At 45.2% G+C, this 24,958-nt stretch overlaps 1 protein-coding gene across 1 annotated transcript in view; it reads left to right on the top strand.

Annotated features, from left to right (window-relative positions):
• Positions 1-203: 203 nt before the first annotated feature.
• LOC135824313 (CUB and sushi domain-containing protein 3-like) overlaps positions 204-24,958 on the top strand; it is a 42,666-nt gene continuing 17,911 nt past the window's right edge. The window contains exons 1-9 of the mRNA XM_065337047.1: positions 204-294; positions 1,397-1,567; positions 3,142-3,306; positions 5,972-6,136; positions 9,513-9,683; positions 11,425-11,595; positions 12,165-12,329; positions 18,704-18,880; positions 19,278-19,442. Coding sequence (XP_065193119.1) covers positions 204-294; positions 1,397-1,567; positions 3,142-3,306; positions 5,972-6,136; positions 9,513-9,683; positions 11,425-11,595; positions 12,165-12,329; positions 18,704-18,880; positions 19,278-19,442 — 1,441 coding nt within the window. The remainder of the gene's footprint in view (positions 295-1,396; positions 1,568-3,141; positions 3,307-5,971; positions 6,137-9,512; positions 9,684-11,424; positions 11,596-12,164; positions 12,330-18,703; positions 18,881-19,277; positions 19,443-24,958) is intronic.

The raw sequence follows: 24,958 nt of genomic DNA, 5'->3' as shown, positions 1-24,958 counted from the left end.
CGAAAACGACATCGACACAGACTCATTCCGAAGGCCTTGACTTGGCAAAGCTATCCTTGTGACTTCGACGACATTTTGAGAAAAGGAGATGCCTGTGAAAGCTGATAGTAGACGGCGTTGATTGCTAAATTCAAAAATTGGCTATCTCAAAAAGAAATCGATCGATCGATGTGCCGGTGTGATCAACACATAGCTACATCGCAATGACTTCCGTGTTCACTCACACCGTTTCAGTGTTGTGGATCTGTTCACATGGCGTGAGCCAGTCAAGTGTCAGTCAGTTCGGCGGGAAGTGTGAGGTCCAACAAGGACAAGTCGTTTGTGCTGCCACCTTTTTTCTTTTGTTTGTCTTGTACCAGCTTGATCACCAAAACAATGAAAAAAAGTTTGATTTGAAGATAGGTTCGGATTTGAACTCACAACTTCATCGTCATCAGACAGCATTCATAACCACACGGCCAAAAAGGAAGTGATAAATCGTGGGTTTTGATAAAAAAATTGATATTCACAGAACAATTTGCCGTGCCCTAATAAGTCGTTTTATGCACATTGCTATCCAAATTTCTCTTAGCTTCATACTTCTTAAGACCAAAACCTGATTGCAAATCTTTTTGAAACAAACTGTGGCTCACTTATAACTTAGTTATAAGTTATACACGTACATCATGTCCATGATGCCTCTCCTCTACACAGGTCCACCGCACTATTGTTTTTAAGATTTACATATTACTTCTGCATATGCATTACATACTATGATCGCACTGGCTCCATCCCTTATCTCCTAAGCTACTACCCCCCCCCCCCCCCCACACACACACACCTTCCTGGGTGTCTGCCCAGTGTTGACTCCGAGACTGACAGTCGGACGAGCTCAGCCCAGGCCTCACCTCCACTGCCGTTTCTGTGCTGCCTTCACTATACATACGTATGTACACTGTATATCATTTACACATTCGCCAACGTCCTTCACAGCTGAGACTTTCAGCTCGTGCTTATCTTGGTTGCGCTCACCTTCCCCTCCTTATGTTATTTCATAACTTAGAACTTTCCAAGTTGGAAGGTTGTTGGAGTGCGCATCAAAGATGTGCTAGAGCTGTTAGCCAGTTAGTTGTAGAACGTCAGTACCGGCGGTCAGTGTCGTGCAATGCTATCGCATGAGCTGATTGTTTAGTAACTGGTGTTGTTAGTGGACAGTATAGCGTAACTTGTAGTTCTTTGGTCTTTCTCTTTGTATACATTCATATGTCTGAAGGATTGTAGTTTTCGATATTTTAAAAAACATACGATGGCCAACGAACCTGTTGAATCCTTCCTTGAACTGGCGAGCTGTTTCTCCTAACGTTCTTCTGCTTGTTTTCTCTGTACCCTACATTTTTCATTGCGATCTCATTTCTAGTTGTCAATTGTACTGTACCAACTTTAACCCATGGCGGTGGTGACAAGAAAGTTGTGTCATACCGTCAACAAGTGAATTACACATGTGACACTGGTTATAGTATAAATGGATCTGAAGCAGCAACTTGCAATGAGAATGGAACTTTGACAGAGCTGAAACCTGTCTGTAACAGTGAGTTGGAAGATCTGTTTTCCAAACATCTCGAAGTCTATACCGTTCAATTTTCCAATCTGTCTACTGTAAATATACAAAATTTCGGCACTTCACGATTTTTGACATTTCGGCGGCGATTTATTTTCGGCGTGGGGTAGATCAGAGGGCACGGCATAGTGCGACAGATGCTGTGAAAATTTTCATCGGCGTTTTAATTTAGGCGTTTTGGGTCGGTGCCGAATATAGCTGAAATTAAATAGCTGCCGAAAATTGGTATATTTACAGTATGCCCGTGCTGCAGAGAGTTTTCAATGTCAGAGACAGAACTTAGAACATAGCAGACTCAGCGGAGGACGTTCAGGTTGGTTGTAACTCTGAGTTTCATGCCGCCAGGCAATCATCAGACAGCTGACACTGGAATCCACCCAGCAGTGCGCTTTTAAACACAAAGAGTCACAGTCGTATACGAATTTGGAGGGTGACGGGCAACAGGAATGTAGGAGCATTACTTAAAAGCGCGGGCAGAGGCTTAGGGAGGCATTGTACAGCAGATGGGTGGAGGTGCCAGGAGGATGAAGGCAACAGGCAAGTGAGATCGCTAGGGGTGTTTGGGTGAGGGGCGGGCGGGAGCAGAGTGGTGCAGTCCGCAACAGTGAGTTTCGTAGACAAAGTGCAGTACAGTACTTGATCAGTTCACTTGAGGGGTGTGACATTTTCGAGGCGGAACTTATTCGCATGCCTGCATTTTGAGATCATCTCAGATCGCGTGTTGAGCAGGAGTTCTGCAATACGTACCGTATTTTTCCGATTATAAGTCGCACTTGATTATAAGTCGCAGCACATTCTCACGTTCGAACAAAATTGTCCCAATGTATTCACATAAGTAAGAAGTCACACTCGATTGTAAGTCGCAACCCATTCTTTGCCCTTGATGTTTAGTGTAAAAAGGTGCGACTTACAATCGGGGAAATATGGTAGGTTGCATTTCTTTGACTCACATCTGTATGGCCGGCACCTTCTATAATTATCGTAGTCAATGGCTTTCCTTCGCTCTTCAACTCCCCAATCCCCTGACAATCTGACTTGCCTGTTGCCCGCCATCCTACTGGCACCTCCGCCCCTCTGTTGTGCTCTGTCTGCCCAACGCCTCGTGGATAGGTCTCTGATAACGTAGGTGCTCTGTAAGTGGATTGCGGTACAAATTTAGGACTCTCTCCCCAGGTCGTTCCGGTCGAACACTGCCGCGTTCGGAATTGCCATGGGCAGCTACGTGATTTGAAAACTTCGTATGGCGAAACACAGATTCGCATGCAGTGTACGTAAGACTTTCCGCAGATCGACTACGTTTTTACTACGATAACTATGTTATGCGGAACCTCTCTAATATCTGCCTTCACGGACAGAGGTTCTATACCGGTACTCGAAACAGCTGGATAAAATTCAGTGGCAACGGATGTGTTACTTTGCTGGTGGTGTGCTGAGGCAACGAGTCAAGATCAGCTGGACAGTACAGTTTCGGAGTGAGCATTGATGAAGAATGGCAGTTTTCACTTTCTGTCTCCTGATTCATTCTTTGTTTCTTGTACTGCTAGTTGTAAATTGTACAGCACCCACACTCCTACATGGCAGTGCAGGCAAGAAAACTGTGTCATACCTTCAGCATGTGAACTACACATGTAATACTGGGTATAGAATGAATGGATCTGCAACGGCAACGTGCAATGCTGATGGAACTCTACAATTGCCTACTTGTAACAGTAAGTGCAGCTATATGTTTATTGTAGACTCCCTTACAGCTGAACTTAAAGTCGAACCTTATTGCGAATGGAGGTAAATATTTCTCTGCCGAAAAACGATCTCTTCGGGTCTGGTCCTACATGCACCTATTCGGTGAGACTGCTATAGCGGCGCCTCGACATTGGTAATACTATTGTTTTGAGCCACTACAGTACTCGCAAGTCCAACCTGACCTAGCAGCGTGAGCGCTGTTCGTCTCCGCCAAGAAATCTCGCCAGGCAGAAAGTTGAAAGCGAGAAACAAATCAAGGACGTGGTTCTGAGTGCTGGTCCCATCCACACAGTCATACGCTGAATTGCATCTCTTCTAGCTGCCCGAGTAACAGCTTGGGCCGGGATCCGTAGCTAGCTAGCAGATAGGTTTCAAACGAAAGGTGCTGAGCACTGCAGGATTCCCAGGAAGACGGCTGTTTAGTCGCAATGCCTAGTTGAGCTCTGCAGTAGCAGCTTGTGTCTAGTTGAGCTCTGCAGTAGGCAGTAGTTCATGCATGGTCTGTACAATGCACTTAGTGTCCACTGACATGACCCGATACCGTCTGAACACTGACTGCACTGACTGCCTGCATATGACAGAAAACTACTTGAAAGAGTACTGAAATGTCTCGCTGGTGGCCTCATATCGCAAGTGCCTAGACTGCACAGCTGCTTTGTGTTTATGTATGTGTGGCCACGGTTCAAAATGTTTCGCCGAAAGCGACAGCAAAAATATGAAGTGAGGTGCGAAAAAAGCGTTGCCGCAAAAGGCATGTCTGACCAGGCCCTTAGCTGCAAAGGCATACTCTGATGCAGAGCTCTCGTCCTCACTTCATGCACAGAATAGGCGTCCAGCGCAAACTGATAGTTTTGGCGAAAAGGAGAACTCTGGAACAGAGTGTAAAGCACAACTACACATTGAATAAACTTTTTATGATGTTCTAAATATATCACCATTGCAGAGCGGAAAGATTACATGGGCCACAACCAGCTAAAACATGTCTTAGAGTGAAATTTTCAAATGTCCTCCAGAAAACAGTTCTTGGGACCTTACTTGACCTCTTGAAGGTGATACAGGGCAGAAAAGTAGTCTACAAGTGCCCCAAACACCGCTTTCAAAATATGTACTTTGAAATGGAAAATGACAGTTTTCGCACAGTCTAACACAAAGAGACAAAGTTAGTGGCTTTCGTGGCGGAGCACAATACAACGGAACTAAAGATGTTGACACAGACTTGAGCATGTCAACGACATAAGTTCCAACGCATGGACCAAGTTCTTCCTGGAAAGCACCACGATGCTCTGGGCGGCATTGCACTTGCATACTCTTTCGATTCTGGCAGTGACACTTTTGATCGTCGCCTGCGCTTCCGAGACTGTGTCAGATGACTCATTAGAGCTGAACGGCAAGTAACATCGTAACGACGTAAGGCAGTTCGCCGCCTAATATACCCGCCCACAACTTGCGCCTCTTCGCCACTGCCACTACTGGAGACGACGGGAACGATTCAGCTTCGCTGTCGACATCAACATCACTGAGATCCCAACAAATATTCAGCGTCGCTCTGCAGACCCGCCGCCACAGACTTGCTGACACCTGACCAAACCTGGGCCATGCACAGCGATCGTCTGGCCCTGCGAGCTGCTCTAGTGTCACTAGATACGAACATTGTCAGTCTTTGCTAGCCAGCTACTTGAACTAGACCGCCGAACCAGTGTTTGAACACAATTTGAGAAGATGATCGCCGCATCATGAATGAAGCGCAGAGTGAAAGCGCTCGAAACAAAACATTTCTTTTCATTTCGTCATTTCTCAACATTTTTACGAAACCCCAAAGACATGTTTTAGCTGATCGCGGCCCACATCATTGCGTGAATTACAGTATACTAGTAACTCAAGTGAGTGAAAGTGTGAATGACAGCAGTAGTTGAATATTGTATGGGCAATCATAACATGATATCACTGGCCAGACACAACAAATAAAGAAAAAGCGAAAAATAATAATAACAATAATACACACAGCTCGCATCTTCCCTAAACATGTTACATAGGTGCAGAGTCGACGCATCTGTCAACAGTGTCAATCCAAGTTAGTGTATCTTCTGCAGCTGGAAGAGCACTCTCCACGGAGGGATCCGCTGCCTTCAGTTCATGCCGAATCGTATCTATCCACCCCAACAGTGAACGGCCACAGTGTTTTTATGTCATTTGGGTTGATGGATAGCTCCAGTGCTTGGAACGAGGTGGATTCTGGACCCTCTTGCACCACATTGCCAAACCACAGCAGCCTGCATCGCCGGCATGTGGCACTAACTGGAGATTGTTTTGTTTCTGTGCATACGTTGTTATCGGTGATGCATTGCGGGTAGACAATCTGCAGCAGTACGCGTAGCTTCCTCCGTTGCCATTTGTCCAGTTTGTCATTATTAAGGTAGATGTTCCACATCTATCACCATATCAGACCGGAAAGATTACAGCATGACGTGAATTACAGTATAATTCAAGTGAGCGAGGGTGTGAATGGCGGCAGTAGTGAAAGTTTACATCATACCATGAGTAATATTTCAAGTGACGGGGCTGGTTTTCACGTCGTATTGGGTTTTCACTTCCTTTTTCCTTTTCAAATGTCTTTCTTTGTTCATGTTCTGCTAGTTGTAAATTGCACTATGCCAAAACTCATGAATGGCAATGCAGACAAGACAATGGTGTCCTATCTTCAGAGTGTGAACTACACGTGTAATACTGGTTATAGAATGAATGGATCTGCAACAGCAATGTGCAGTGCTGATGGAACTCTACAAATGCCTACTTGCAACAGTAAGTACACATTTCATAGCCGGCAATCATATGGCACCAAGTACATTGAAAATCAACACAATTTTGAGAATCGACTTTTTTCAGAAAATACTTTCAACGAGGACGAAGCAAAGTCGACCGAACGAAGCCTAGAGGAAAAACCACCCCCTCGACTGCACCCATCACGATACTGATATAGTTATCAAACAATACATCTGCAAGAAAATTGTACGCCCACCGCCGCACTGATTTTGGTGTGCGAATTTTCTATTATATTCAAAACATACTAGAAGCACTCAATAATCAGCTTCCCAACCTACGTTTGTCACTCTCTACTCCTTTTTCAATGCACGAAGGCTGTCTCTCCACTTTCAAACCGGAAACAATACCATCATGCTATTGGTTCTTTTTAGTTGCTCCACGAGTGCAGGTACAAATGAAGCTGTATTCCTGACTACATGAGTACAGTTATGCTGTAAACAGTTAATTTCTATGTTTCTGCTCCAAGTAGCCACTAACTTTGAATGGCTACAAAGATTACATCAAAGGGCAAACAACAATCATTGTATGATGAAGAAAGGAAAAGGACAACATGTTACGAGTTATGACAAACTGTCCACCAATGTCGCCGAATGTCTCAGTACTCCTTTCCGTCCTGACGACAGTCGTTGCGGCCTCACCGTTCCCATCTACAAAGCTGGCAAGCCTCTAGGACAGCCAAAAAGCTACCATCCCGTTATGCTCCTTTCCGTCATCCATAAGATCTTGACGTCAATACTCACCCGACTAAACACACACCATGTGCAGTCATATGTGGCAGAAAATCAAGCTGGTTTCCGCCCTGGCAGATCGACCACGGATGGTGTATTTTACGCCAGGACGATGTGTGAGCGCGCACTACTTGGCGACTGGTCGTTTTCATCGGCACTATTGGACTTCAGCGGTGCGTTTGACACTGTCATTCGTCAGGTTGCTCTGGAGAGGTTAGCCACTGCTGGCGCACCAACGTCCACCACTGCAGTCCTAGTATCAAACACAACAGCCCGCACAAAGCTTGGTAAACAACTAAGTAAACCATTTCCAACGAACATCGGTGTCGTCCAGGGCGACCCAATGTCACCGATAATGTTTATAACTTACACCGAAGGTTCCATGCGTAAGATCCAAGAGCAAGCTCTACCCACATCAGACCTACCGGTAACTTTCACACAATACGCAGACGAAACCACTGCCCATCAGAACACGCGATCAGCGGTGGAAGAAACCGTCCGTGTGTGTGTGAACCCGTTTTCTCGGATGACAATCTGAAGCTTAACGTGGCAAAAACTCAATACTTCACTGTGACCAAGGAAAATGATTCATGGAAATCGGTGAAGCTGCTGGGGAGTATGCTAGGCACAGCAGAAGACATAGCAGCCAGAGTGTCTGCTGCCAATCGGGCATTTGCAAGCATTCCATGGAAACGCCACAACCTGAATTTGCTTTTGATAGAGCTGGGTGGCTCGAAATTGTCAACAGATGTGTTTACCTCATGCAATGAGTGATATGCGAACTGTCATTATTATTTTTACAAAAGAGAAAGACCAAGGAACTACAAGTTACGCTATACTGTCCACTAACACCACCAGTCTTGCCAGTATCGTCATCGACATGCATGAACATCCGCCAAAATCCTTCACAGCTGAGACTTTCAGCTCGTGCTTGTCTTGGTTGGGCTCACCTTCCCCTCCTTATGTTATTTCTCTAACTTAGAACCTTCCAAGTTGGAAGGCTGTTGGAGTGCGCATCCAAGATGTGCTAGAGCTGTTAGCCAGTTAGTTGTAGAACGTCAGTACCGCCGGTCAGTGTCGTGCAGTGTTATCGCATGAGCTGATTGTTTAGTAACTGGTGGTGTTAGTGGACATTATGGCGTAACTTGTAGTTCCTTGGTCTTTCTCTTTTGCATAAATTAAACCTTGGCTCTCCATCTGAACATTATTATTATCATTATTATTATAAAAAAAATGGAGTAGCGTTTAAGACCGCAGAAGAAAGATTCTAGTAAAGAAAAAAAGGACAAAGAAACTCCTTGGTCCGCGTCAGCAATATTGTCACTTATTTTTCGACAATTTGAACTTAACCTTTGGACATGAACGCGTGCACTTGAAGTGATAAAACTTGGTACGATGGACGGTAAGGTATAGAGTGACAACTAGCTGCGAGGAATATATTGTCCAAGGAAGGGGTCCTACTTCTTTCGGTCCTCTTCGTCGCTGCTCTCGGCTCTGGCGACAAATATTTTTGCTCGGGATCGACTCTCTTGCTGTTTCAAGCTCATCTCTCTTCCTCTCCGCTGCCTGGCTATTTTCTAAAGAGCAGTCGATCGTGACCGTCGCTTTCTCTATAGGACTTTGCGTGGGCAGCACGACAGCCTGTGTGGTTCAAATCAGACGCTGTTCCTTGCAAGATTTTATTTTGAACGACGATGCGTACAGTACTTGCAAATCTCCACGACGCTCTGGATACTCCGAGCGTTGATCTGGAGGTAAGGGAGCTGCGATCTCAGCTTGATGAGCGATCCCTGAGGTGAGCCATCTTTGCCGTTCAGCAAAATGGAGCTGATTCCGAGTAGCCAATTGCATTCTTGTGGCTTGCGCTGCTCTTGCCTGCACAGCGTAAAAAGATAATCTATTTGATGTGGCGCTGTATCAATCAGAATCACCCACCTGTCGCTCTCGAAATCCACTCGAACTCTAGCTAGACCTTTCAGGTACTAGCAAACTAACTTGCTAACCAAAATTGGGATGAAATGGGCTGCCAAGTAAGCATTGGCGACATATAAACAAAGCTGAAAGATAAGCGACAATATAGCTGACGCGGACCAAGTACAAGTTACGCTATATTGTCCACTAACACCACCAGTTACTAAACAATCAGCTCATGCGATAACATTGGAGAAAGATTGCATAATTATTTGATCAGTGAGCAATGTCATTGAATTGTCAAGTGGGATAAAAGAGCGGTCTGGAATTGACCTGGTAGATGAGATCCTTGGGAAAAGAAGCAGGGGAACATCTGTGCTCATTTTTTTATGGATGTGTGACAGAGGTTTAACGAGGTCATGAAGAAGCACACTACATTTATTATGAATTACACGAAACGCTAGCAGCAGGAGTTTGCTGCAAATGCATTGATGGTAGGGGTTGAATGTTGAGGCGTTCATAAACTGGTATTATGATGATTGCGGAGAAGATGTAGATGGTTGCCGCACTTTGAGTTCTAGATATAATCTGCGACGAGTTTAACAATTCCAAAATAGTTTGAAAACTCCATCATGTGGGCCAAGAGCTCAGTTAGGATTGACGTAATCAACATAGACTTAATGTCTCTCATATGCATGTCCTTATCTAATTTCTAGTTGTCAACTGTACTGTGCCAACTGTCGCCCGTGGCCGTGGTGACAAGAAAGTTGTGTCATACCTTCAACAAGTGAATTACACCTGTGACACTGGTTATAGTATAAATGGATCCGAAGCAGCAACTTGTAATGAGAATGGAACTTTGACAGAGCTGAAACCTGTCTGTAACAGTAAGTTGAGCCATTTCCTGGTAACAATTCCAGACATATCTGACCACAATCACAATTCCCCCTTAATTGACTTGGAATTGCCGCAGGTTCTAATAAAACATGATCATCTGCCAAATAACCATACAGAGCAGATTCATCGAAAGCATTGGTTCACCGAATAGTTGGTACAAGTGAAGCTGCATGCCTGAGTACATGAGTGCAGTCGTGCAGTAAATAGTAAATTTCAATGTATCTGCTCCAATTATTATTATTATACGCATTCTCGCATTGAAGTGTAGCAGCCGTATGTTGATTCCACAGCTTTGCTTATGCAGAATGGCTTGGGTGAGAGGAGAGGGGAGAGAAAGCAACAAGGCAATCAACATCTATGAAATAGGTAACAATAACATGAAGAGAACCAACCTACATATGCATGATTGCACAAGAACGGAGAGGACAAATGGCTATAATCATCGTGCCACAAAACCGGTACACATGAGATCTATCCACAGTGTAATGAAACATATAACCCAACTACTTAATACAGGTTCCACTAAATTACAAGAGAACAACGCTTCAACATTAGAATTGCCGCTAAATTATCGCAAGTGTAGAGAATGAGTCCAATACAAATGAAAACCATGAACAGACTGTCCCGAAGTTATTTTGGGAACAAATTGTCCTGCATGTAGTTGCTGACACTGATGCTGACGGAACACGGATTTGAGTTGAATACGCACGAAGTCTTGTACATGTACATCATTATGCGCCGGTGTTGTGGAGTAAGCAGGTACGTCAGTTTCCAATCCAGCTTCAGCTCCGCGCTCGCTTCAGCAGAATGTTGCCCGCGTTTGCTTCGCTTCCACACGGACAGACGACCAGCGCAGAGGCCCGCAGCTCCGTGGCCGTAAGGTCTTGATATTCGCCGTTAGTGCCATCAAGTCTCAGTCCACCTCTCACCTCTCTGCTTTCTGCTCCAAACATCAATTAAATTTCACTGGCTACAAAGATCACATCAAAGGATCAAACAAAAAGCAACTCCTTAAGTTTTTTTGGCAGAAAGCTTCTTCTTGTGCTTGGCTCAGTCCAAGATTCATACCTCGGATGAGTACTAAAATTACTACTTCTAGATGTCCTCGATTGTTTGCCGTGATCTGAATTATGATCAAAAGAATGATGAGAGAGTGATTCTTTTACCTTCCATGACATGAATTTTACTGCTACGATCTTGCAATATTCTGCATGACACTGACACTCGTAATTGTTGGCTTCATTAAGCGCACCCTTTCAAGAATGGCATACTCAGCTGACTGTGGATGAAAGCACTCCTCCATGAATATATGCATGTCCCGGAATACACGCATACACGGATTCTCAGACACACACGCACGCACTCTTGCATGCACCCGCACACGCACACACCCAGGACCACGAAATCAAGATTTGAAAATTAAAATATACCATATATTGTACTAGATTCAAATTGTTTGCGATTCTTCTCTTTCAGGAGAAAATCCACACGCTACGAGGTACATTGCACATGTATTTAGATAATGGAGGAGGAGATGTGGATGGATGCTGCACTTCGTGTTCTAGATCATAATCTTTGACGAGTTTGAAAACTCCATCATGTGGGCCAAGAGCTCAGTCAGGAGTGATGGAATCAAAATAGACTGTAATGTGGCAAGTTTTTTTTCTCTGAGCCTTCTTCTTCTTTTGTCTACCTGTCTCCTAACACTTTACGTCTTTATGTCATTTCTAGTTGTCAATTGTACTGTACCATCTGTCAACCATGGCCGTGGTGACAAGAGAGTTCTGTCATACCTTCAACAAGTGAATTACACATGTGACATTGGTTATAGTATAAATGGATCTGCAACAGCAACTTGCAGTGAGAATGGAACTTTAACAGAGCTAAAGCCTGGCTGTAACAGTGAGTTGAGTCATTTCCTGGGAACAAACACTGATTTTTCAAATATTTGTGTTCCAGACATCCCCGATCACAATCACCATTCCCCCTTAATTGACTTGGAATCGCCGCAGGGTCTCAGAAAACAATCATGTTCATCTGCCAATTGTCCATGAAGAGCAGATTCATCGAAATTAGGTTTCACCCCACAGTTGGTAACATGATTGCAGTTAGAGGGTATGAGTGCATAGCAGACTTATTGATCACATGGGGCTGTCCCAGACACTGCTTATCTCACTTGAATCGTTGTGGCAACGTTTTAGAAGTTTCTTGGGAAACTGTATGTTGTTAAGCGAATTGTTCGGCTCTTGAATTCATTATTCATAGTTTGATGGCCCATACCTTGGAAGTCATTGAAGACATATCAAGGGCCGGCAAGGAGGCGAAAGCTAAAGCAGCTTGAATGAGTGAAATGAACCACTATGGCTGCCGGGTGCTTTTGTCTCATACATACACATACAATTATTGCATTTCAGAACGGACGCCATTTCACTTCCATTCTCAAATGTCTTTCTTTGTTCTTGTTCTGCTAGTTGTAAATTGCACAGTGCCAACACTCATGAACGGCAATGCGAACAATAAAATGGTGTCCTATCTTCAGAGTGTGAACTACACGTGTAATACTGGTTATAGAATGAATGGATCTGCAACAGCAATGTGCAGTGTTGATGGAACTCTACAAATACCTACTTGCAATAGTAAGTGCAAGAAAACGTAAACAATAATACTTTAATTCCCGTAGCTATGCAAAAGACCGTATTTACATAACGTCTGGTCTGGCGCTAGCCAGGGTCCACACAGCTTTAATTCCGTTTCTTTTTTTGTGCCTGACGACATCGACATGCCTGGCGGTTTCCCATCCCACACCGTACCATCAAAGACAGTTGGCCACATTACTCAAATAGGGCTTTCAACTGCAAGATCATGACATGAAGCATGGTATGGTATGGTATTTTAATTCTAATTCACCAATTGAACAGGCATATCTGCCTTCCTGCCGCGATTTCCAGAGCCAACTACGGCTCTTACCAATTGCTGAATATGATAATTGTGAAGCAATAGAAAAATGGAAAAATGAAAAAAATGGTACTTTGTCAGCTTCATATCTTAAAATAATGTGTGTGTATGCGAAGTGTATTGGGAGAATGCATGCAGGGTGAGAGTGCAGGTTCGAATCCCATATTGTGACTTGAGAAAGTAGGGGAAATGAAAAAAAATACCATCGCTATGCTTTTTTGCCTAGGTCATCAAGGTTACAGTGCTGCACTATCGCATTATCATTCGAATGCCTAATGGGCAGGGAATGCAAGGATCGGGTAGATTGCAGTGTTTTAATGGGCACAGTTGTTGTATAAAATGCTGAGATCATTAACAGAGAACTATGAGGAAGAGCAAAATAGTATTTAGTATTTATTGCAACATCTCAAGACTCGGCGGAAACACCGGCCAATATTACGAGAGTGGGTGATTGCCAACCACGGCGATAAATAGAAATAAGGGGAGGGAAAAAGAAAGAGTAGCAAAACGAACAGCAACAACAACTCCGTAAAGAAAGATAATGTCAAATAAAAACAGTGAAAAACACAGAGACGCAAAGGACATGTGGATAATGAGCTATGCATGTCGTAGTAAATAAGGGGCGGCACGGATCTTAAACAGGCGGAGTGAGGTCAGGTCCTTAACTTCTCTGGGTAGAGTGAGCCAAACAGAATAAGCAATAAAGAGAGGGGAGCGCAAAAGAGTGGATGAGTTACACTTAGGGAGTAAGAGCGAGTTTCTAGTTCTTAGAGAAGAGAACCAATTAAAACACATGAGATGAGGTGGGCACAACTCAAGCTTAATAGAATGGACAAGAGAAGCCAGGTGTGCACTGCGTCCATGTGATAACGGGGTTGTGTGAGCGATTTTATAAAGGGCGGATGATGAGAGCATGCGGGGTTGATGGAGGAGAATTTTAAGGATTTTCTTGTGATGTATTTCAAGCTTTGCAGCAGCGGAAGAGGATAACCCAACCCAAGACGTATCTGCATAATGAAATATTGGGCGAAGGTAGGCTAAATAAAAAAGAAGCTTGCAAGAAAGTGGGAGGTAGGAGCAGTGGGGGGAGAGAATTCCTAAGGATTTACTTGCTTTTTTACAGATATATTCGATGTGAGGTACCCAAGAGAGTGCAGAGTCAATCACAATGCCAAGGTGTTTGTGAGAAGACACTATGTCAATTGGATTTGGAAAGTTGGCATGGATGAGGGTTGTGAACTCCGGCTGGGGCGGGAAGAGCATGATCTTTGTTTTTGATAGATTTGGGGACAACCTCCAGGACGACATCCAGGAAAGAACTTCCTGAATGCCAGCACGCAAGTTGTTTTTCAGGCCAGTGAGGGAAGCTGATGAGGTGAGAAGGGTCGTGTCGTCAGCAAACAGAGACGTTCCAGGGAAGACTGCAGGTAAGTCGTTTACGTAAATTATAAATAGTAGGGGACCAAGAATTGATCCTTGAGGAACGCCCGACAATACTGGCTCTGCAGCTGAGGATGTGCCAAGCACAGTTACGTACTGATAACGCCCAGAGAGATAAGATTTCAGCCAGGAGAGTGGTTGTTTGCGTACCCTGAATGCATGCTCGAGCTTTGCCAAAAGTCCTCGATGCCAGACGGTATCAAAAGCCTTGGCCAAGTCAAAGAAGCAAATGCCAGCAAGCGCTCTGTTATCCCTATGCTGGCACACCTGCTGCACGATGCGGGTCAGTTGAAGAGAGGTGGAGTCGCCTTTACGAAACCCAGATTGTGCGGGACTCAGAAACGGCGAAACATGTCTGTATAAGTGGTCATAAAAGATGCGTTCACATACTTTGGACACGCAGGGAAGAAGAGAGATAGGGCGGTAGTTTGCAGGTTCGTGACGGGAACCTTTCTTGAATACAGGTATGACTTTCGCTGTTTTCCATGCGGAAGGGACTATGCCCGTGGCAAATGACATGTTGAAAATATGGCACAAAGGGAATGCTATGGATGGTGCCAGGGCCTTGAGGACCCGGTTGGGGATGCCGTCAGGACCAGACGCCTTGCACGTCGGAAGCTTCTTCAGATGACGCCGGACAGTGGCAGTTGTGGTGATGACGGACGTGAAACAAGCTGAGGGCACGAGGGGGTGAGAATAGGGGGAATAGAGAGCAACGGGTCATCTGGCCGAGTCACAGAGGCAAACTGGGCGTTTAATGCCGTAGCTTTGGCCAAAGGGTCAGCCGCCTGCTGAGTCCCTGTTGTGAGTGACGGAATTTCCCGTGATACGTTTCGAATTCTTGCTTGTCTCACAAACTGGTGAAGCGATGGACGGTGTCTACCCTGCAAAGTAGTTTTCACTGAGCGGATATAAGCTCTGTACTTTGTCCGCGTCAGGGTTTTCACTATATTTCGCTGCTGTTGGTATGCTTGTTTGTTTTGTTGTGTTGGGTACTTCCTAAAAATGCTATAGAGATCATATTTCCACTTGATTGCTGTGCGGAGATGGGCATCAACCCAGGGTGGCTGACTGGGCCGTGGGCAGCGGTGAGAATACGGCTGCTTTCCGAATGGCCAGAGGTGCTTCTCAAGGGCACTGTTGAGAATGGAAGAAAAGTGTGAAAGCGCATCATCGACGTTGCTGGCACGCAGGTGCCAGCTCCAGTCAATATCAGAGAGCTCTGCATTCACACTATCCCAGACGGAAGATGGCACGGATTTAAAGTCATATTCCGGCTTTGCAGGAACATTGCTGAAGTGGCTTCGGGGTGCAGCAGCGGGATGTCCGCTTGCAGCAGGTTCCTCACGGTAAACAGCATCAGTAGGCAGTAGGAAATGACTGAGGATCTGTGCGTGGTCAGATGCACCAAGAGGAGCAACAGATGTAACAGAGAGTAGTAGGTGAGGATGATCCGTGAGTACAACGTCAATACACGATGTTGAGCCGTGGGGGTAAAGTGTGTGGGGAATGTCACCATTTGCTCAAGGCCAAAACAAGAGAAGAGGTTACGGAACTCCCTTCCAGCACGATTCGTGGTGTCACTAGGAGACCAGTCAGAGTGGCGAGCATTCAAGTCTCCTGCAAGTACAATCGCCGAATTGGGGAGGCTAATATTGGACAGACAGTCCTCTAGGAGGTCACTAAATGCCTGGACTTGGGAGATGCTGTCTCCAGGGGGTCTGTAAACTGAGCAGATGATGAGGGGGAGTGAGGGAAGGATCACTGGCCGCAATTCGAGCCAAACCGCCTCCAGTCCACAGCGCTCAAGGTCGAAGCGGCGCTTGATGGACATGAACGATCTGTCAGCTACAAGAGTAGCAACACCGCCATAGCCTCTTGCTGGCAGGTTATCAGAGCTGGTCGTGGGTGGGCGGTCCAGGCGGTATGACGTGTAGCCTGGAATTGAGACGTCTATGGCAGTTGTCAGCCACGTTTCACATAGGCAGATTATGTCTGGAGAATACTGCTCACAGACTTGACTAAGCTCAGCTAACTTATTCACTATGGAGCGGCAGTTAAGTGAGAGCACTGAGAAGGATGAAGGTAATTGGGCAGGTTGATTGGGAGTTTTATTAGTTTGTCGTCCAGAATCAGGAAGGAATGGTGGCGCAAGTGGATTGAGCGACGCACTCAGTTCTGTTGAGTGATGCGGTCTGATTTGAAGCGCCATTCACGAACCGAAATGCCACTTGGCCAGAAGTCTAGACTCTGGACTTCTGCCAAGCTCCTCCGAAATAACAAGGTGGGCATACGCCAGACCAAAATACCGTGCCGCAGATACTGAGCATTTGATCACAGTCACACTACGGTCCTCGCACCATTTAGCGATTGAACTTGCCGAGCAACCGACATCAACACGGCCAACGTAGACGGCCTTGCACTTTAGCCGACTGGCACCCCTTAACCGGTCGTGCTTGCGTGCAGGGCGCTGATAGCAAGATGTCACCGTTGCCTGAAGTGTGGGCTCCGTTACTGAGCCTGCATTCGTCCTGTCTGGTGCAGCCTGGGCAGCCTTGGCACGAAAGCCATCGGTAGCCGGCGCAGCCGCAGCCCTGGAGTAGGAGTGGGGGTGCATCTGCGCCTGGCACGCACCCACAGCCTGCGCGGGCCGTGGATGTACCCGCGGTGAAGGACTGGTACAGACTGGTTGGGTACCGGCCAGGCACTCCTCCAGCTTCCTTACTCGACTGCAAGTTACGTCCGCGTTAGCAGCCACACGCCGGATTTCTTCGCCTTGCGACCTGATCGCTTGCTCCAAGGGTCCGGTATCCGTCTTCTCAAGCCTTCTTTCAAGAATATTGAGTCGAGTATCCAAGCCATTGAACGAGTTACTGACGGCTGACACCTCCTCACGGATACGAGCAATGGACAGGGGTGACAGTGTTGAAGCTTTGATCAGATAGCGTCAGCAGGAATGCAAACACAGAGAGAAGTAGGGAGAAGAGAGGTCCCGCCGCTTCGACATTTGCTGTGCTCGCAAAGGCTATGCCGGCAACAAGAAACAACGAAGGAAATATTCCGTCGTTTGGAGACTCGCCGACTTCGTGAAAAGATGTGTTGACAGCAAGAGACTGCTAAACAGGCATTTAGGCGGCAGGAGAAAAGACGTGATCATGCCCGAACTTGTTCCATATTCGGTGACTGCGGTCCGTAGGCATAAGGCCGTCATCTAAGCAATCTATGCCGCTATGCAAAATACGTTACTTTGTCGACTACCGTATTTTCCGGAGTATAGTGCGCACTTTAGATGTGCTATTTTAGGCCCTAAATCGCAGGTGCGCACTATGCTCCGAATATGAAATGCATGTACTTCAATGAAGATTGAAGATTGAAGTGTGCACCCCCAATGAAGATTGGGGGTGCGCGTTATACAAAGGTGCGCGCTATACTCCGAAAAATACGGTATAATTATCATTGTATTGCAAAAACGTTTCCATCAGTTCGAAACACATTCATAATGAGCTAGGCAAAAAAAAACATTGCATAGGACCCTGACCTTGAAGGCTCTCTCTTTACGCATGGCGAGTGATTAATTATTTCTGGTTCCTTTAATTTTACAAATCATTTTATATTCTGGCTAACTCAGAGACTGATAGTTGACATCGATTGGAGCAAACCGCAAAAAAACACAGATTCACACACACATACACACACACACACACACACATACACACACACACCTTGACCTTGACCTTGATACACACACACACACACACACACACACACACACATGCACACACACACCTTGACCTTGACCTTGATACACGTTGCCTTGATAGGTTATACGGTCCCCGTCAGGTGAGAGGGGTGGAAGAGGCTGAGGAGCAGCACTTCTGATGGCGTACTAGATGGGGACGTAGTCGGAACTTCCTTTGGCAAGTCGACCCTTTCCGACACTGTCCTTCGTTTCGTGCGGTCGCACTTGTGTCTGGCCAAGCCGCTGCTGGCCTTGAAACTCCGGTGACAGGTGCTGCACTGCGGAGTGACCGGGTTGCCGGGGTGCTCGACGTTGGGAGCAGGTCCGTGATCACACCGATGGGTAGTCAATCCACCGGAGCTGCGGAACCAGCGTTGGCAGAGACGACACTGGCAAGCACCAGCCTGATTACACACTGGTTTCTGCCGCACACACACACACACACACACACACACACACACACACACACACACACACACACACACACACACACACACACACACACACACACACACACACACACACACACACACACACACACACACACACACACACACACATCCATATGGACTGACTTGACTCTTGACTGTCTCACGACTGCATGTAGAGCACATACGATGCCCATCTAACCTGTTTAATTCTCTCTTTTTTTGATAGGTGAGAGTTTTCTCTACCACCTAGACCCTTCGATTGTTGAATTTGGTCAAGATTTGGCCGAGAACCGAAAGTTTGACTTTGCCCACATGCATACAAAATGCCCATGGTTTGAAATCGAACCATGGACGCCAAAGGGTTAATCTGGAGAGTTGTTTCTTCTAACGTTCTTCTGCTTGTTCTCCCTTTCCACTACATTTTTCATTGTCCTCTCATTTCTAGTTATCAATAAATATTGTACTGTGCCAACTGTTGCCCATGGCCGTGGTGACAAGAGAGTTCTGTCATACCTTCAAAAAGTGAATTTCACATGTGACACTGGCTATAGTATAAATGGATCAGTAACAGCAACTTGCAGTGCTACTGGAACTTTGACAGGGCTGAAACCTGTCTGTATCAGTAAGTCGAGTCATTTTCCTGGGAACAAAAACTGCTTTTTCAAAGATATGTATTCCAGACATCTCTGACCACAATCACAATTCCCCAAGCCGGGAAAAGGCAGTGCTTTCTTGAGTGTTATCAAGTCGCCTGCTAACGTGTAGCATAAAGCCAAGAAGAATGTAGTGTGAGGAGCAAGAAGACAACTCTATGGTATGGGTAGACGGTTTCAGTCTGCTTATTCAGGATTACACTTGAGATCACCTATCATCTCTTAATCATGGCCTTAGACCAGCCCACTATGTCTGCTGGGTGCTTTGGTCTCACACATACAAATACAATGATTATTTTTGCATTTCAGGACGGAGAGCATTTCACTTCCGTTCTCAAATGTCCTTCTTTGATCTGGTTTTGCTAGTTGTAAATTGCACAGTGTCAACACTCGTGAATGGCAATGCAGACAAGACAATGGTGTCCTATCTTCAGAGTGTGAACTACACGTGTAATACTGGTTATAGAATGAACGGATCTGCAACAGCAATGTGCAGTGCTGATGGAACTCTACAAATGCCTATTTGCAACAGTAAGTGCAAGAAAACGCACAAAGTATAATACTTTAATTCCCGTAGCTATGCAAAAGAGGCTATTAACATGTGGCGCTTGACAGGGTCCAAACAGCTTTAAAGGGGAACTCCGGTCCAAAATCACCCCATTTTTTATTGCGGAATCCATTAGAGTATGTCGCAAGTGGTAGAATGGCGAAAACCGGAAGCTTCTACGACAAGGATAACATACCTAAATTACCAATTGCAATTTTCCATATTTGGCACGAGGGGGCCCCCGCCCACCCTGTGACGTAAAACGTTCTCAGCCCGGTCCACTCAGATGACATTTTCAAATAATTGAAGCAAGAATGAAAAGTCCTTGGCCATTGTTGAAGTGCTTGTTGTTCTGTGCCATGCCCGATTTATTGTCACGACTCGCTGCTGCGTCTCTGGATGCAACAATGTCACGAAGAAAGAGGCGCCTGCGGGCTGTCGTAGCATGGCTTTCCTCTGGCTGACGCGAACCTGACGACAGCTTGGCTATGGAGAGTATGTTGGAAGGATTTTTCTCCGACGAAAAATAATCGTGTCTGCACTGAGCATTTCACTGAGATGTGCTATGAAAGAGATTTCCAACAAGAGTTTGCACAAAGCATTGGTGACTATAAGCAGAAGCAGCAGCGATGCTTGAAGCCAGGGTCTCTGCCATCCTGAACTTGGCGGTGCATGTCATACTAATAGTTAGTAGCTCCTCTACCTCTGCTGCCAGCAAAAGCAGACCATCTTCGATTTACTTCCAGGAACGTGAGCACGATGAGGTAAGTGAACTGCATGATTTTGTGCCGTCCAGAACGTAGCTCTAAACGAGTACAGAGTACAGTCCTACGCAAAGTCCTCTACTCAAAATCCTAGTCAGTGAAGTCGAGAATTGATGTAATGTACATGGAACGTTATCATGTGTGTTATTTCGGTTCTCTTTATCTGTAAGTTAATTCCATTGCGTTACTTTCCGGTTGCAGCTACACTGCCACAAATACAAGGTACAGTATGATTTGTAGTCTGGAAATTTTCCATGCTGTCATACTGAAGTGGGCACCAAAACGTGTCCACTTTTCGTACAATGGCATGAGAGCACGGGTACAGTCGGCATGTCTGTCCCACAATGCCAATATAGGGAGAGCGCACGCCAAAACCAAGGAGGGTGTGCTCAGGTACAGGCTGGAATACACCAAGAGCACAAAGTGGCCAAGAAGCTGCACGACAATTTCCTGCAACTTCTTGAAGGACCTGTTGAACGATGTGCATACAACCATTCTCGGCATTCGCAACGGCACACGGCACCGGCACAACCCCATGCTCCCGAACACAGTACAGTCTTGTGCCATTGTATCTGTCAACTTTACCAGATTGTTCATGCAGCTGCATTGGTGCAAAGCATGCGCCCACCCGAAAACACAAATATTGCCCGAGTCAAGAATAGTTATAAATCGTGTCTGTCAACTGTTTTCTACATTCTGCATGCACATGTACCAATGATTATGTGAACGTCAACCAGGCCAAGAAGCATTATCATCATCATCATCATCATCATCATCATCATCATCATCATCATCATCATGAGAAAAGCCTCTTTTACGGGCAAAGCAAATGTATATCATTACAATATGTAAAGTGAACAGGGGAAATCATCATCATCATCATCATCATCATCATGAGAAAAGCCTCTTTTACGGGCAAAGCAAATGTATATCATTACAATATGTAAAGTGAACAGGGGAAATCAACACAAAACCAACCGGAAAATGATGAAACACAAAAGCAGTCAAGGAAGTAAATCAATACAAAAACAAGCAATGAACACAGAGTAATAAAAGGGGAAAAAACCAAAATAGCATTATATTAAGTTGAGGCCAAAGGCAGCACCCTACTCCGCCTGGCGGCACTGGGCCAGAAATGAGTTCGGCTGTCGCCTCTTGCCGTACGAACCGCGGCAACCGCGGAAGCAGGTGACTGCCCATCGCAGCAAGCAGAAAGACAAACGGGTGCGTAGTATGCCCATTACTAGTGGGTACTTCATCATCATCATCATCATCATCATCATCATCATGTGACCAAGCCGCTTTTACGGGCAACAATATTATGAATATAAAACGCAAGATGATGATCATCATCATCATCATCATCATCATCATCATCATCATCATTTGAACAGCCTCTTGTACGGGCAAGCAAAAACGCAATACATCAAAATTCAATTAGAATGAAAAAAGAGAGGAAAATGAACTCAAAGTGCACTAGAACTCAATATAGAAAGGAACGCAAAGTGCAGTTGAACACAATGAGCATGGGGCATGGGGCCACCAATCGGAGAAGACCGGCTCATAATGGAAAATAAAAGAACAAACATAAAAAACTTAAGACACCCGTACACATCATCATCATCATCATCATCATCATCATGTGGCCAAGCCGCTTTTACGGGCAACAATATTATGAATATGAAACGCAAGGTATTGTAAGAGCAATTTTCTGAAAATAATGTTAAAACACGAAATAATTTATAGAAATGCATTATCACACCGTAGCCACTTTTATGGGCAAATTCCAATACAAGGCAATAGGAACACGAGGATGAAGTTAACCTTTTAAAACCCAAAGAAAAGACAAAAGATGTCAACAATAGAACTACAAATATCATCATCATCATCATCATCATCATCATCATCATCATCATCATATCCAACTGCTTCCTCAAAGCCCCAGTGCGCATCTGCATTGGCTTCTGGTACAGCTGCTTTATCTTCGATACCACGCAAGACGGTATCACACGCTGCTGCTTGCGTCCAAAGTATCCATGGGTGAACCATGGGTATTGTCTATACGCCACATGTCTCCAAATCCTGCACAAAACAGTTGGAGAGATGTAGATACACATACCACGAGTGTCTTCATGATTGTATAAAAGTAAATAGTTTTAGTGTAAATAGTTTCGGATTCGAATTAATATTTCTATGGGCGACTATACTAAAGACACTTTGGCCTTTTTTCAAATTTACATCACTTTTACACACAGTTGAAACACTTACAGTGCTAGGAATAGTATGAATGAAAGACATCGTGTACCAGTATAATTATATTGGCATGGGTGCAATAGAACTTCATGATTGTGTGACGGAAGTTGGTGAATTTGAATACTCTACACAAAATCATTGCACAACACTTCCCATTTACTAGTACTTTGTACCGGTACATGAAACATGGAAAGAAAGGAAATAATGAAACCGATTCAGTGAATCCTCACCTGTTTGACCACGGTCCACACCTTGCCGGAAATTCTTCAAAGGAAAGCAATGCGACCTCGAGCACTGATTTTTGCAGGCAAACAACAGCAAACACTGAGTGCTGCATGACGCACTGCAGTCCTTCCTGCTCGCCGCGTTTACTGAAAGCTGCAGGAACCTCCCAGCAACAAGTCGACTCGACCTCGCTCCACATCATGCTGCATTGTCCGCAACGGCATGAAGCAGTGCTTCTCACGCGACCACTTGCAACCAAAGCGTTCTCTTCACGTTCATCTGTTTTGTAGTCTCAGAAATATTACTTGTAGACAGTCTCGCAGACGCTGATGCGCGCTTCGGCTCGAACCTAAAAGGCCTCGGTGTTGTTGAATCCGAAGTGGCGTCCACCTCCACACCTCCCGTGGTCTCCTCTTCCTCCAACATGATGATCGAATGAATACTAGTACAAGGGTTATTGATTGAAGAAAAAACAGTGAATACCTTTTTCAAAATTTCTGCAGGTCTACCATTTGAATAAACAAATTTGGAGGTCACTGAGAACGTTCTACGTCACAGGGTGGGCGGGGGCCCCCTCGTGCCAAATATGGAAAATCGCAATTGGTAATTTAGGTATGTTATCCTTGTCGTAGAAGCTTCTGGTTCTCGCCATTCTACCACTTACGACATACTCTAATGGATTCCGCAACAAAAAATGGGGGTGATTTTGGATCGGAGTTCCCCTTTAATTCCGTTTTTTAGGCCTGTCGACGTCGGCATACCTGGCAGTATCCAGTACATGTCACATATCGTACCATCAAAGACAGCTGGCCACCTTACTCAAATAGGTCTGTCAAATACAAGATCATGACGTGAAGCAACTTGGAAGACTGTGTGTATGCGAAGTGTATTGGGAGTAGGGCTGAAACGATTATACCGAATAATCGAGTACTCGTTTGATAACTCTAACGATCGAGCAATCGTTTAGATTACCGATTACGATTATTTTGCGTTTTTTTTTTTAATTTTAAATTTCTTACGCACTGCACGCGCGACTCGCCTTGTTACATGCTGTCAGAATCGAAAAACAGTCCTAGTGACAGTACTAGTGTAGTACAACGAAGCTGGAGCATGAAGCTCGAAGGTCAAGGTCGCGTCCCGTCTGCATACATAACACTTTTTGTGTGCAAAATGTTGTACATATTTCCACTTTTGGCCATTCTACGTACTACATATTCCAGGTGCGGCCTCTTAAAGATTATAATCGAATAATCGATCGTTATGATAAAGAGTAATCGATTGGGCTAAATGGATGATCGTTTCAGGGAATGTAAGGATAGGGTAGATCGCAGTGTTGGGCACGGTTGCATAAATGCAATGGTGAGATCATTAACGGAAAACTATGAGGAAGAGAAAAATGACAGGGAGACAGTGTTGAAGCTTTGATCAGATGGCGTCGGCAGGAATGACTACACAGAGAGTAGAAGATGGGAGAAGAGAGGTTCCGTCGCCTTGACAGTCGCTATGCTTGCGAAAGGCTAAGCTGACAACAAGAAACAACGGAGCAAATATTCCATCGTTTAGAGACTAGCCGATTTCGTGACAAGGTCTGTCCACAACAAGATACTGCTGAACAGGCATCCAGTCAGCAGCAGAAAATACCTGAGCATGCCCGAACATGTTCGGTGTGTGGTGACGGCAGTCCGTAGGCATAAGGCCTTCATCTACGCAATCTATGCCGCTATGCAAAATACGTTACTTTGTCGACTACATGATTGTATTGCAAAAAACGTTTCCATCAATTTGAATAACATTCATATTGAGCTAGAGGAAAAAAAGCGTAGCGTAGGGCCCTGAGCTTTAAGGCTCTCTCTTTACGCATGGCGAGTAATTAATTCTTTCTGGTTCCCTTAATTTTACCAGCCATTTTATATTCTGGCTATTTCAGAGACTGATAGTTGACATCGGTTGGAGCAAACTGCAAACAAACACAGATTCACACACCTTGACCTTTGACACCCATCGCCGGAGGCGATGATAGCAATGCTACGGCAGAAGCCATAGCAACTTGTGCTGGGATTTCACCATTCAACAGCTTGCAAGGCTGAAGAATTGACCGTCACTATTCAGCCTGGTCTACACCATACAGCTATTTGGAGTGACATTTTCTGGCCAGTGAATCCCTATTTTTGGTCTTTTCATTTTTTTTTCCCGCACACACATCACACCACATACTCCGGCATGCACTGGCTGTTGGTAACCACCCAGGAGAATGAAAG

The sequence above is a fragment of the Sycon ciliatum genome, chromosome 9 (assembly GCF_964019385.1).
Source record: "Sycon ciliatum chromosome 9, ocSycCili1.1, whole genome shotgun sequence".
NCBI lineage: Eukaryota > Metazoa > Porifera > Calcarea > Leucosolenida > Sycettidae > Sycon > Sycon ciliatum.
Note: the sequence above shows the minus strand (reverse complement) of the source record. Positions and strands in the feature narration are given on the sequence as shown.